Source organism: Perna viridis, chromosome 5 (assembly GCF_037379345.1).
Source record: "Perna viridis isolate PV_CMFRI_1.1 ecotype Kerala chromosome 5, ASM3737934v1, whole genome shotgun sequence".
Taxonomy (NCBI): domain Eukaryota; kingdom Metazoa; phylum Mollusca; class Bivalvia; order Mytilida; family Mytilidae; genus Perna; species Perna viridis.
The window spans coordinates 33044667-33059990 of record NC_142449.1 but is presented as its reverse complement, the minus strand read 5'-3'; the positions used below and the strand labels follow the sequence as shown (position 1 = coordinate 33059990).

Below are 15324 nucleotides of genomic sequence, written 5' to 3'. Positions count from 1 at the left end.
GTAGGTTTGATCTATTTAAAATGCGGAAGAAATAACAAGACTTTGATATCATGTTTCAAGGGGTGTTGAATTAAGTTGTGAAAAGAGTCCGAAATTCTTACAAAAATGACATTACATGACCAGCAAACATCCGTAAGTAGTTTGAAAATTGACAAAGAAATTGAAACTTTCTACTACATTAAGTTGCAAATAAATATCTATGATATATTAATTCCCTTGTTAATTAAACAGTTAATTCACCACAGACATTTCATCAGGTACTGGTGTGATTCTATCAAGGGAAGACTAACTCTTTTCCCTGAAGTTAATTATATCATTTGCTGTAATACGCATGTATCATGAGTGTGTTATGTTATGCATTATACTCTTTGTCTTATTTATTTAGCTAATTTTTATTAAAAACGGATCTGAAAATTTGTTGTAAATTGTTTTTTTTAAATGACTTTATATACTTTATGTGATATAAATTCAATTAAAGTTTAAACCTCACGTAATGTAGTTTAATAAAAAAAAGCGCTTTTTCCCAATTATATATTGTTTTTTAATTGCTAATGAATGCAAAATTGAAACTAGTTTTGAAAATCGGGGTTTCAGAGATCTCACATCTGAAAAAGTCGGACCTGACCCAATGGCAATTATCATGATTAATGCCAAGATTATATATTTATATCACGAGAATGGGTATGGTGTATATGTCAAAGAGACAACAACTTCACCGAGATTACCATGTCAGCCCAAGGCCACCCATTTATTCATTTCGGGTATTTAAGTTTACACGTATAGTTTTTAGCAGATATTTAAAATGCATGGATTTTGTTCATATTCCGAAAAACAGCTCATGTATTTTGTCCTACAAGCGCTACCGTGTCTGAAATACAACATCGTTTCATTAAATGAATTTAACTGGTTTTTTTTTATCAGTTTTTAGCGTTTCGGGTATGTCAGTTAACCTTTTTTTCAGGATTTGTAACAAAGGGCTACTGACTGATATAAAATTATAAAAGGGTCGTAATTGGATTATAGTTAGAATATATATCATTAGAGACGCTCTACAAAGACAATGAAAGGGAACCGAATAAAACACAATTACATATAAAAACTGAAGACATCACACGTAAAACTAAATCACTAGCAATTTGAACTGCAACAAAATCAGGAGTGACATATGGTATAAGGGTTAGCATGTCCTTCTTCGCCAGTGGCACCCGTTATATTGCAAGTGATTAAATCAGGTAGGAATCTAACTACAATAATGCATCCTCCCAAGCGCTTTATCTTATGTACATTAAAAGACACAATGGTAAATAATAACTTTTTCAATTAACTGGTATATTGCGCCATAGATTTTGAAAAAACAATGTAATTAGCTACTGAGAGAAAATCATTTTTTTTTTACAAAACATTTGTCACTTTCACAATTATAAAAGCGAGATAAGCACTATTCAAACAAAGAATCAATATATATGCACACGATATAGTACAAAACAATAATTATATGTAATGCCGTAAATACATAACTGTCTTGTTTTTTTTTTGTTTATATATATATATATATATATATATATATATATATAAAGAGTAATCAAGGGAACCAAGGTTATAGGGTAATCAAAAGAATGTTATCCAGGGACAAAGACCAGACATGGTAAAAAGACATACACAACAGATAACGTAAATAATACATACAAAGTAACAAAAGCAAATAAGCAATACGGACTCCACTAAAAACTGGGAGCATGGACCAAGTGCACCGGTAGGGTAAGCGTCCTCTGCTTTTCCAGAAACACCCACCGAGTTGCCAATAAAAAGCAAGCATTACTCTTAAAGGGAACGAAATATCATTAATATTCCGTTATGGTTGTCTTTTTGCAATTTCAGTTATGCATTTGTAAAATACACTAAAACAAGAAAAGAATTTGCTCTTTTTATTATAAAAAAATGTTTATACATAACTAAATTAACGGATACTGTAGGGACAACAATATTTGCAACTGAGACAAATACAATAAAGAATTTAAAAATATGATTATTTCTTATTTCCTATTTCGAACAGAGAATTGAATGACTTTTCATCACACCAATGTCCGCAAAAAACATTATTTTCATTTGAATTCATTCTTAAGAATTCTCCTGAGAATTTTTCCACTTGCCGATTTGGGTATTTCGTTGGTTATAACAACGCCACCTCGAAGTCGTTTATAGTCAGCAACTTGATCTAAGTACAAAAGAAAAAAATGAGCTAATGAAAAGGTACAATTTTAAAGTTTTATTGTCGTCATGATGTACTCGTGGATCGCTTCGGTGTATCCATATGCGCCATGAAAACTGATTTGTTCAACGTGTCTTAGTTTTCATTTCCTCTATCGTCTATCCCGGACTCGACTTTTTTTGAGCAACTCGGCGGGTGTTTCTAGAAAAACAGGGGATGCTTACCCTACCGGTGCACCTGGTCCATGCTCGCAGTTTTTAGTGGAGTCCGAGTTGCTCATAAATATAATAATATTTTTTCTCTCGACCAAATCAAAATAACAATATAGATATTGTTTTCACTGTAAAAGGATAAAATCACGATAAACGGGTCGCAAATGCATTTGATGAAATCTCTACAAAAATGGAAATGTTGCTCAGTTTATTATCCTACATATATCATACTCCATGCTCATGTGAGTAAAAAAATGTAGTCCAAACTTCAGAATCAGCAAGAAACAGAAAAGCAATACAGCTTTAAAAAATTGCAGAGCATAAACATGTTGAGATAAAGATATATCAACAAATGACTAAACTTATTCGAATGAAATAAAAAAAACTGATAAAAATAGAAATCAATTTGGACTCGTCGTTAAGATAATGACAGTAAATCAGCAAATTTTAACGACAGTGTAGTTTGTGTTATTTTAGTGGTAATATCTGTAACTAAAAAATAGAAGTTTGTGAGTACCACCGTCAAGAAACGTTCGTGTCATTTAAAACAGAGAAACTACTGTTGATAAAGAATGTCAATTGAAGAGACGGAAACCAAAACACGCTTACACGGAAAAAAATCCAAGCTCACCCACTTTTCGAAAAGAAAATGGTCTGTGACTTATATATTAAGGTTATTATTGGTCGAACTTGATTCTTACACGGACCTATAATACAAATGCTTACATTCGATAAACTTTTGAACCTTCTTCGCATTTAGACTGGAGTTGGGCTTAGGAACAACATATGCCCTCGGAACCTCTCCTGCTTTATCGTCTTGTATACCGATAACGGCGGCATCTTGAATGTCCTCGTGCTTCAACAAAATATGTTCCAACTCAGCTGGTGCCACCTGTAATCGAAAAGATACCAGATGTTTAATGTATAAATTTAAAATGTTCATATTTAAAAATAGTTCCAAAAAGTGAAAGAGGTAAAATATATCTAGGGAACATCATCATCATTCAGTTGAATGATTTGACTTTTGAAAGGAAAATCTATGAATAATCACTTGATTAAGAAAATAAACTCGCACAAAAAAGAACACAACATATCAAAAATAACAAATACTGACCGTCCCATATTATGTTACACCTTTCCATAATGTTTTATATATACAAGTAGATTAAACGTTTGGAATAGAACTCACCTGGTATGCGTTGTACTTTATCAAATCTTTGACTCTATCAGTTATGACTACATTACCATCCTCATTCAAATACCCAACATCTCCTGTTGTGACAAGGTAGTGAAAAACAAGGAATATTAGATAATCAAAGTTTTAAATACCATTCTGTGTAAGAATCAGGCAATGGGTGGCACATTATAATATATATTATTCGGTAATTAAATATACATGTAAATATAAATGCCGGGTTTCTACCAAGAGACTGAAGCTAAAAATCAAAGGATTTAAGCAATGGTTTTAAAAGTAATAATGATTCCATTTTAAATTCATTTCATCTAATTTTAAAAGAACATAATCATAGAGAGGTGATGTATATAACTTTATCGTTACAAAGTCTATGTTGACCCGTTTGTCTTTACCAGTCTCCATAAAATATATGAATCAGTACATGTCTGTTTAATAACCTTCTAATATATCAAAATCGTAAGTGTAAAATTAGTCGTATGTTATGACGTCATAGTAAATCAAAGTATTGTGACGTCATAACTTACGACCAATTTCACTTACGATTTTTTGTGAAAAGGACCACTGTATTTTTGAAAGAAAAAGAAAACTTTATATTCATATCTCACTAAATTCTTAATAAGAAATAAAAGTTAATTCCTTGTTAACGTTTTCACTAAATTCCGTGTTTTTACGTGCATGAATCATCCCCTGACGGAATTTTATATAGACTGCTGCTTAAAAGACATTTCTGTCTGTTTGCCAAAATATAATTGCAATACTAGCTCAAAATTAAGAGGCTTTAAAAAAATACTTGTACTTTTTCTTGATAAACCAAGGATTTTTAAACCCAAAAATACATCTGTCAGTTAATAATTAAAAAAAAAAATTATACACATGTAGTTTTAATGCCGTTTTATCATTAAATTTTGGTAACACAGAAATTTAAGGTAATTTCTCTATATGTGTGTAAAATAGGTCTATCGGGTTTAAGCATTTTATTTTTTTATTACAATTAATAATTAATTAATTATTAGAATAGTAAAGTAGAAGACAATGAATATCATATTGTTTTAAAACTTGTCACATTTTCGAAAAATTGAGACACACGTTCGAGGAAAAGGATTTGAGATGTATGCGCTAACGATTATCATAAAAGACGTAAATTAGTTAAATTTGAGATTTTCCATTATTTTTTAAAGAAATAAATTGCATTTTTTAGCATCAACAAAACAAATTTTCAATAAAAACAGAATTTTTACATAAGTTATCCATGTTATTACTTTCAAAAGTATTCAGTATCCACTGCCGATGTATTGAATTGTAATCCAGTGATTAAGAAGCGTGTCTTCTCAATTATTTGCTTTAAAATATGTTAACTAACCAAGAAATTCTTGGTCGGTGAATGTTATGAAAATTCATTGTCAATTTGATGAGGTTAAGGTTAATAATTGAAAGGAATCATGTTGGATTACATCGGCGTGTATATGTCTTGGAATCAGTTACGCTGTGTTAGAAACATAATTTTATCGTGTAATGTTATATCATATATGTGAATGTAGATGTACTATCATATTTGGTGGCGTGACAAAAAAACTAATCCATTCCACTGCATTTTTATAAGGAAATGAATTGCCTATTTATTACGCCTTTTTGCCCTTCCTAAGGTTATAATAAGGCCTTAACGTATCAGAATCATTCATTTCTGTTCACTTGAGCATATATTAGCCAAATAAGTCAATTTTTTTGGTCCCTGTTAGGCGAATTTTACTGGTTTGGGCTAAAATATTCTCATTCCATTTTCCTATATATTTGATTCTTATGTTGATGAGACGTTACGTGTACAGCATATCAAGATTTCCAATGTATATGATTGGTATGTTTGTATACATTTCAAATAGTTAGCAATAGTTTTACCCTCATAGTAAAAGGGACTACTTTGACTTTCTTTAGATATAATTTTAATACACATGAAGAATATGTTTCACCTTGATGGAAGTAAAATGTTTCAAAGCCATATACTTAGAAATGGGCCCAATGTCTACTTTTGGACTCTGGTTTCTATAACAATTCTGCACATTTTTGACAAACAGTCGAATTTATGTTTTAACACAAATATTTATCAACCAATGTAGGTCAGCAAAATCCCTGTATGGAGGATAACTAAGTACTTCGTAAATGGTTAAATGTTCTAAATTAACCTTGATCGGAACTATAAAGTGAAAACGCTTTTTCTTCAGTGAATTGAAAGCTTTTCATTACCCTTGTTGTATTTCTGCAGATTAAAGACATTTCAAAATGTTTCCAATCAGAAAGACGGTTCTAGGCTACTATTTCTAAATTTTTGCCAATTAAAACTGGAAATTACCACAATTTAAAAAAATGGGGGGGGTTCAAACCGCCCCAAAAGCAAGCATCAAAATCTCTATGAATTCGCTTTATTTAGATCTTGATAGGTCAAACTTAATTAAAATGCACTGTAGAAAAGAGGTGAGAAAACTTTCCCGCACTTCTTTCTGTTACAAACAATTAGCAGTAAAACATACATACATACCTGATGCTTAAAGTTAAATAACTTCTTGGTTGTTTTCTAAATAAAGTAAATTTGATTGTGGCAAAAATGACGAAAAATGTCGTGCCACCCATCGCCTTATTCTTACACAGAATCGTACCTGAAATAAATGGAATGTCTAAATCAAAAACAAATATAACGTATTTTTGAAAATAAGCAGTCTCATATTCTGCTTCGTTTAACAACCTGTGTGTATCCAACCGTCTTTGATAGTACGGTTAGTAGCTTCAATGTCGTTAAGATATCCTTTCATCAATTGTGGGCCTTTCATGCAGATTTCTCCAGAGTCACCGACTGTTTGGACAAGTTCTTTTGTTTCATGGTCTACAATCTGAAATAAATTACAACTTAGACTCATATTTTCAATAAATTTTAGATAAAATTCAACGAAGAACTCCTTCTTCGATTGAATGCTAGACGACTATATCATGATATCCATAAGAGGTAGAAACTTTCTTACAAGAGGATTAATTTCTACAGTGTCGAGAAAATACAGTCGTTTTAAGGGCGCTATAAATGTGTTTGAACAATGTCATAGATTATCTTGAGATATGATAAATTACCACTACCAGATTTACTGACAGTACACGGAATAAAGCTTAAATGATTAATACCTTACAGATACAGTTAGAGACAGGTTTTCCAACCGTTCCCAAAGACAGTGGTTCTTTGTCCACTAATCCAGCTATGAATTCTGTCATACCATAAGCTTTAATAAAATAGATTTATGATGTTTTGAACAGTTCAGACAGGTGATATTGTGATTTTTTTCTTTATAAATATAATACACAAATCAAACCGCGAAGTGTGATCAAAGATGCGTAAGGCTATGAAAATAATATTCCTTAACTGGGAGTAAAAATGTATGAAAAAGAATAAATACTGTGGGTTATTAAGTAACAATAAGTTTAGTTTACCTTTGTGAAAAGGTAAATAACATAAAAAATAAAATGTTTGTTTCTTGAATATGTTTGTTCTGAGCAATTTTTTGCACAAAGGTTTTATATCTCGCTGTTTCAGATGTGTTATATCTCATTAGCTTGCAGAATTACACGGATTAAATTAGGATCCGGTCACTGCGAAAGAGATTGTGTTCACAAATAAATAAGGGATATGAAATTATTAAAAGATACATCCCCAATCTTAAAGAGCAGCTAGCTTACCTTGAAAAAGTGACATGTTATATTTATCTATTAACTCTCGTTGAATTGTAGCTCCAAGAGGTGCAGCTGCACACATTCCGTTTTGGATATTAGACAAGTTGTATCTTTTCGCTAATGGATGTTTAGCTAAGAGTAATGCTATTGGTGGAACCAAGTGCAAAAATGAGATCTACAACATAATAAACTCGTGTCTAACAATAGAACTATTCATCTTCCTTACGGATATATTTACCGATGAAAGAAAATGTAGGGATGAAGGGGGAATCCACAGATTTTTGAAAAGTGGTTCTAGGCTATGTGCTAAATTTTGCCAAAAGTTTAAACAAAATGAACAAAAAATCCCAAGAAAAGGGTTTCCGACCCTGGAACCCCCTATACCCGTCACTGGAGTTCGCATAGTGTGAACTCAAACCGACTGCTTAAATACCCCTAGATGAATAAGAAATTTTCTTGTAAAGGAATTAGTACGTTTGCACCCTCTCTTCGACCTCCTTTTATCCACGTATCGAGGCATTCTAATGCGGCATTATAACTGCAGCACTGTGCCCGGGAATGAATTAATCAAGATAAAGCTAAACTCCATCGCATTTTGTCAAGTTAATTGTGTTTTTCATAGAGTTATTTTGTTGTAGTTACCTTTTCGTCTTGTAGAGACTGCAAAAAGACCTCAAAATCGAAATTTGACATAGTAACAACTTTATTCCCGCCATAAAGTGCATAAAATGAAATCACAACCATTCCAAAACCGTGGAAAAATGGCAGTACTGCTAAAAAATTGTCGTCTGGTGTTACCATATCGAACGAACTACAATGTAAAAAAAATCATTGATAATTGTTTGAGACTAGTAACAACTAATCGATTCCAGCTGAAATGTTGCATGTTATATGTAAGGCCAAATTGAAACCGATTGGTCAAATACTGCTAACTTAGTGGCCTTAAAAAAAACTGTATCGAAAGTTTTATATAGCGTTCGAAAATTTTACTTTGCGTGCCATGTGTTACTTTCTTGAAATATAAGTAGAAACTTAGAAAAAGAACAAAATTTTAATGGGTCTTCTTTCTTTTTTTAAAGATAGTACTTGTTTAACATTAGTATTGAAATACGTAGTGATTGTTTTGCATATAAGATTATAATTTAATTTCAGTAGTAACAAGCTTTCTGATTGAATAAAAAAATGTCCATCACCTCATAGACCAAATTTTGACATGTGATTGTGACGTCCTTAACCTTTTTGCTGATTTATTCCTTAAATGTTGATGAAGAAAATTAAATTATAAAGAATGGCTATTTTTTTTTTTTTTTTTTTTTTTTTTTTTTTTTTTGGTCTATTTGAAATAACCTCAATGCCCGTAGTGCAATCTGGAAAATATCCTGCTACGCAGATAATTTAGTCTGCACCACGTAATTGGGATTATTTCCTCATAGACCGAAAAAAAAATACAGTCATTCCTTACGTATTCGATTATTTTTTTAAATTAAATATGAAATGAATATAATGCTTTTAATTCTAGGCACCTTTTTGATAACGTATTTTATCAACTTATATGTACACATTTTTTTTCGGAATTTTATGATTATATATGCATCTTGTGTTGGTCTAATCACATGGAAAACATTTACTTCAAAATTCCTTGTGTGGCAATTCTCAAGATCCGTCAAAATTTTTTGCTAAAACAAGCCGCCCTGTAGTAGAGAATAATATAAGATTAAATATATTTTATTACTAAAATTCAGCAAATGAATTGGACACAAGTTTTAACGACCTACAAAGGTCCTCTTCGAAAATTGCATATTGAAATTCAGTTTACTTACACCAGCAATAAAAATGTGTACATATAATTTGATTTATTATTACATATACCATCCACGATTGCATACACGAATAAAAATAAATACAAAAATTGTGTGTTACACTGTCTACAAGAAAATGTTTATATGTGATATATATGAACATATCGGACGTAGAAATTTTAAAAGATGACGTTACAAATAATTCTAGTATGACGCCTTCATATCGTCAAACAAACCCACTTTAGCACCTGTGCACTGTCTCTTTTCTTGCGCTGTCGCTTCGAGACAAAACACTCATTTAGAAACGTTTACGCGATGATTTAACGGCTGAGAGGTTATCTAATTGCAATCAATTATATAAATACACACATTTAAAACATACTATGACATAAATATACAAATTTAATCCAACTTCAATACGGGGGAGGTTAAACAGAACAGCCGTTACTTTCGCTTCGCCTAGGGAAATTTTTGTCACAAAAATTACCGTATTTGTCATATTAGAAAAGAAATAATTCCTTCCGGTGGTAGATTTGTACTCATTTTAACATGGCTTTGGCATTTATATTTTCATTTAATACCAGGCTGTGGCTCGGTGTTAAATAATCAAATGTAAATGCCGTACCCATATTAAAATGAGTACAAATATACACCCTCCACGAATCATTTCTTAAGAATAACAAACTCACGAAAATAAAAAAAGGGGAAGAGAGATGGGGAATAGTGTAAGAAAGATAGCAATCAACTCAAGTTGTTTTACGTGCATTACACCTTATTATATATTTTCACATTCTGATCATCGTATAAGGCAGCATCTCCAGATAAAAGTTTTTAGATATCCAGATCATTTAGAAAGTTAAGAGTACTTTTCAATTTAACTCTGGTCTCGTTGTATCTACAGCACTAAATAAAAAGTGAATAGCTTCTTCACTTACCACCCCATAAGCGCAACAAGCGTCATTAACGAAATTAACTCGGAACAGATCTGTATTTTAAAACCTTAATCGATGGCGAAATCTTGTGTGAATTATATTCAAAAAACGATTTCCAACAAAATAATATGATAGTGGTTTTGTATAAAAATCAACAACATTAGCTAGCTTTGAGAGCACTTTTAAAAGATGGTGAAGTTGATAAAGTTCATATATCTAAATCAAGAACTTTAAATTGGCTGATCGACTAGGGAAAATATGAGATCGAATATAACTAAAGTCGTGTTAAAGGAGCACTATAAACGATTGATTGATTGTTGGGGTTTAACGTCCGAACAGCAATATTTCAGCTATATTCAGACGACACTATAAACGAAGTTGCTTCGTAAACTATATTAGTTAATACATGTACCTCACACAAAACTCTCAAGATAATCATGTAGATATGGCATACTTAAACGGTTATGAATTTTGTCAAATGAACTTAACTTTCTCCTTCGTTTTCGAATATATAGGGTCCCAACCAATTTCAAAGTATAAGGAGTCTATACTAGAAAATTTGGGTAATCCTGTAACTAATCTAACAGTTTAATGTTGTATCTGTTCAATTCTAATAAAATCTTGCACCCATCCCATAATTCACATGGACATTCAGTTAACGGATCTCCATAAGTAAAGTAATTTTGAAAATCTACACATATCACTATCAATTGGTATGTTCACCATTAAAAACAGCCTAAGCAGCCGGTTTTGTTTATTGTAACGGTATTTGATATGTTCACCATTAAAAACAGCCTAAGCAGCAGAGCTCGTTTATTGTAACGGTATTTGATATGTTCACCATTAAAAACAGCCTAAGCAGCAGAGCTCGTTTATTGTAACGGTATTCAAACAGTTACTGACCATTAAGGAATGCAATACTGTCTGTTTATAATGAACGCGCGCGTGAAATGGATTAAACACTCACATTTCAAAGCGAAATAAAGTAATCGCCTGATTTCAGTCTGACATGAGGGAACATATTGCAGAACCTCTTATACAGAGCTAGTTTGGTTTTTTCTTCACTATAATGCGTTCATTATATGGTCTTCAATAATTACTTAAAATTAAGGTATTCATTTTTTCGTTTCTTACATGCAATAAAGACAAGCCTTTTTGACTTAAGCAATATAGTCCAAAGTACTTAAACTGAGAACTACTGGTCTCACTAATTAGCAACCAGAAGTGTCAAGAGAACTTTAGAAAAGGCGGTGAAAGGAAGAAAATTGCGCCAAGACTTTTTTTTCAATTAAAGAAGAAATAAAGTAAATGAATTACTATAAAAGTGACATGAAAAAAATGAGTTCAAGATTTTAAAAATACGACTTCGAGCAGAAAAAAAGGGGGAAATAAGTGAAACATCTAATTAACGAAAAAAAAATGTAAAACAAAGAAAAAGTTTTAAAAGGTAAGAAGTATGATACTTCATGAAAATAAAGTTTTAATATCTATTTAACTTCGTCCTATTACAGGTTAAATCTGTCTCACATCAATAAAGTTCTAAAGAGCATGAAGTTGTCTTATTATTTAACTTAAACTATTGTATTGCTTTCTTAGTATTTTTCAACGTTTTAACATACAAAAATATAACATTTAAAATATTTTTTCAACATCATAATAAATTTTTAATAAAACAAAACGAGAACCTAGCCGATTTTTTTTCGAATTTAAAGCCGTACCTATGTAATAACTGTAAATTAGCCACTAGCGATCGGTGATTCAGCATCACGGGCTTAGGAAATCCTGAAGTTCCACTAGAAAACAATAAAGCAGCTATGTCGTTTTCGAGGTCAAAGTTGAAGTCTTTGGGAAAACTACTTCCATCATCGCCCATCAATGATTTGACCGATCTATAGCCGCTGACATCCTCTATGGTCATTATATGCTACGATGAAATGCAATCAAATCAGTTAGCTCATTTGGGCGAAGAAATTACTATTAAAAAAACAAGCTGCTCTTTTCTTAATGCATTGGTATGAGAGCAAAATATAACAACAAAACCATATTTAGCTATATGATAATGAACCAAGAAACCGGAAAAAAATAAACATATGTTTATACTCGAATAATAGTTACACAAACGGATTCAGTGCAAATGTTATGAATACAAAATCGTAATTAAACATCACTACTGACCAATTTGTCCTTAAGCCAACACAGTACCAAACCAGGTAGTTTAAATAACCTGATTCACTCACCCAACCTATTAGAATGAAATTATGCATTTAAAAGAAAACTAACTGAGATAAAACCTCGAAGAAGAAAAGGATGGGGACACCGCCAATGAATAAGCAAACTAGAATCACGTGTTCATCAATAAGCGGCTCGTGTCATGCGTACCAGGGTGGTTAAGTGTTCGAAACATTTCTCAGATCACAATACCTCTTATTTAAAAAAAAAAAAACTTCAGAAAATGAGACGACTTTCCAATCACCTTTGAAAAAAATCAATAATATTATACCTTTATATTTTCTCTAACTTTTTCTGTTGACGTAACTGCTGCGTTTACAACTGGTAAAAACGGTGACATTGTGACAACACATGATGCATCCGTGAGTTCTAGGCACTTTGTCAGCTCTCCTGTTAAAAAGAGGATAGCAGAAATTTTAACAGGATATTGTTATCTGTTTTTTCTCTTATGTAGAAGGATATTGGACAATCACTGACAGCGTAGAAGCTTTTTTTTTCTTCATGGCGATCTTAAGGAATATCGTTGAACAAAAAGGAGGTGTATAAAGGCTTGAATATTTACAGTTAAGCATTTTTTTATGAAATGAAAGAGAAAAAGAGAGTTTATTCTCTGATTTGTTGAAAATATTGACTTCATTTATTTTTTTATATGACTTCTTATTGTTTGAAATTACTGCACAAAAATAATACCCGTTGTGAAAGCTGGATTTGTCCCTGTAATGGTGATGCCATTAGCAATGAGAGCCAACAACAATATTATATATTCTGCACAGTTGGTAGCATGAACAGCAATGACGTCACCTCTCTGGAAACCAAGCTTTCTAAAACCGCTGGCCACTTTTATTGCATAGCTTTTAACTTGAGAAAATGTATACGTCTTCCTGCTGTGTGCATCTATCTGAATATCGAAAGACAAAATGTTTTATTACTGCAGTCATTGAGGAATTATGTGACTTTCTATCAGATTGTGCTTATTACATTGTTTTTGTTAATGTTGCTGTAAAAAAGAAAAACACGGAAAGAATCAAGTTTTTGTAACTTCATTTTGTTCTTAGGTGTAAGTTTAGTGAATAACCTAACACAAATGTTATCTTGTGATACTGGTTAAAGTTACCACGTCGGCAGTTATTTGTTCGACCGGTCTAAGATTGTGGGTCGATGTATGTCACAGATAGGGTATTACATGTAGACAAAAATTGTTGAATAGGTACACTAAAGTTAAAATTTTGTTCGGTCTATTTAAAGTCTTTCGTGATAAGATTGCTTGTTTGTGTAAATAGAGATAACTAGAAAGAGTTATTAAGCAAAACATGATCACGAGTCCCGAAGAACGCCCAGATTTGAACAGTGAGCGCAAGAGTTAGATCTTCAAGCGTTCTTGAAGAATTGCCGTTTTTTGTTGTTGAGTTTGTCATTTTGGTTTGTTTGTTTTTTTTTTTTTGTCTGTTTTGTTTTGTTGGGTTTTTTTTTTTTTTTTGTTCTTCTTTCGTTTTTTTTACAGACAATTGTAAAAATTTGAATAAACTTTAATAATAATATATCAAACCTGTATTTAAACAACTAGAATTCCAAATTTCAAACAACAATAACAAATGTAATAATCATGAAAATAAAACAAACAAGATATATATATTTAAATAACTCGTGACTGTACTATGTTTCCTATTCTGTTGTGAATAAATCAATACATACATTGAAATTTCATTTAAAAAAATGCAGGGGGGTGACTTATTTTGGTACTTGAGAGAGGGGTGTTGAGAATTTTTCTGTGTTTGGAAAAGGGGGGGTCAGTTATTTTTTTCCGGGATCATTTTTCAATTTGCCGGCCCACCCCTGGAGATAAATAATGACCGGTCCCTAAATTGTCAGATCGAGTCATTTAAAGCTTCCTTCCCCAAATTGTACCCCATCTCTTCCAAGTTTGTTCTTTTTATCATTATCACTACATGTATTATTATTATTTTGCAAAATATGAACACTTTTACGCATATCTGCTTCGCGGCAAATAAAACTTGCAACTGTGGTTAACCTTTATAGACTGAAGCAGATAAAAGGGAGATAATATGGAAATCATGTTTTTATATCATTCTTTAAGAAATACCGCTTCAGTTACTCCGTCCGATGACTTACTTACTTACTTACTTATGTACTCTTTTCATTCAGCCATGCAGAAATTGTCCTAAATTTATAGAAAATAAAACGGAAAATTATACTCACCACAGCAATTTTGTTTGGAAATTGATCTAACTTTTTGAACAAAAATCCCGGGAGAGATTCATTAATTATATCCAAATCAGGGTATGGGCTTCTGAATAAATTCCGAGGCGACGAAACAGTCCGGTATGACCTCTCGACGAAACACTTAAATTTAGTTCCATTGCAAATAACACCTCGTATCGCCCGAGCCATAACGTCATAAAAAGAGGTCACCAGATTAAAGAGACTTTTTATCAAACAATACTTTTCTAATACTTTTTGTGAATACACTGTTATTTCAGGGGCGGATCCAGGATTTTAGATTAGGGGAGGGGCGCACAATTAAAATTTCGCCGAGCGGATCGAAACGAAAAATGTTTTGAGGTTAATTTTTTGAAATATTTTTAGAGTGTGTGCAATGTAGATATCTTTTGTGGCCAAATTAGCGAGAAATTAAAGTTTCAACCTAAAACCGCCGAAATCTACCCTTGACAGCCCATGCTTTGCAAATTTTAGAGGGGTGCATGCCCGCCACGCCCGAATCCGCCTCTATAATCTATATTAAATACGACGTGAAAACACAAACTCAAAATAAAAGTATTTGGTCCAATTTACATAATGTGTTTTAAAGTTATTTGCACTTCAAATGACACATGCAGATCGAGTATGCACCACTAGTTATTTGCTTGGTTTACCAAACTTTACGACAAACGTGATGACTTTCCATTCAGAATTCCTTTCATCTGTGGCAACATCCCTTCAGCACCTGCGTATGGAGTGTTCATATCACAACTCATACGTTATGCCAGAGCTTGCCGAAACTACGCAGACTTTTTGTATCGCGCTA

General features: G+C 32.2%; 1 protein-coding gene across 1 annotated transcript; it reads right to left on the bottom strand.

Annotated features, from left to right (window-relative positions):
• Positions 1–1910: 1910 nt before the first annotated feature.
• On the bottom strand, positions 1911–14717 carry LOC148617144 (uncharacterized). The gene is made up of 11 exons (XM_088584490.1): positions 14499–14717; positions 12972–13179; positions 12553–12671; positions 11771–11976; positions 7964–8132; positions 7328–7496; positions 6779–6873; positions 6351–6495; positions 3611–3693; positions 3148–3313; positions 1911–2215 (listed from the first exon to the last, which is right to left on the bottom strand). The coding sequence occupies exons 1-11, from the start codon at positions 14688–14690 to the stop codon at positions 2103–2105; spliced, it is 1665 nt and encodes a 554-aa protein (XP_088440616.1). The 5' UTR covers positions 14691–14717; the 3' UTR covers positions 1911–2102.
• Positions 14718–15324: the final 607 nt, after the last annotated feature.

Bases quoted from the DNA above. Each gene is read 5' to 3' on its own strand.
- LOC148617144 (XM_088584490.1), bottom strand. From the start codon at position 14,690: ATGGCTCGGGCGATACGAGGTGTTATTTGCAATGGAACTAAATTTAAG. The intron at 13,180-14,498 runs GTGAGTATAATT...TTCGATATTCAG, and splicing joins TTCCAAACAAAATTGCTGTG to ATAGATGCACACAGCAGGAA. The intron at 3,314-3,610 runs GTGAGTTCTATT...TTTCGATTACAG, and splicing joins TAAAGTACAACGCATACCAG to GTGGCACCAGCTGAGTTGGA.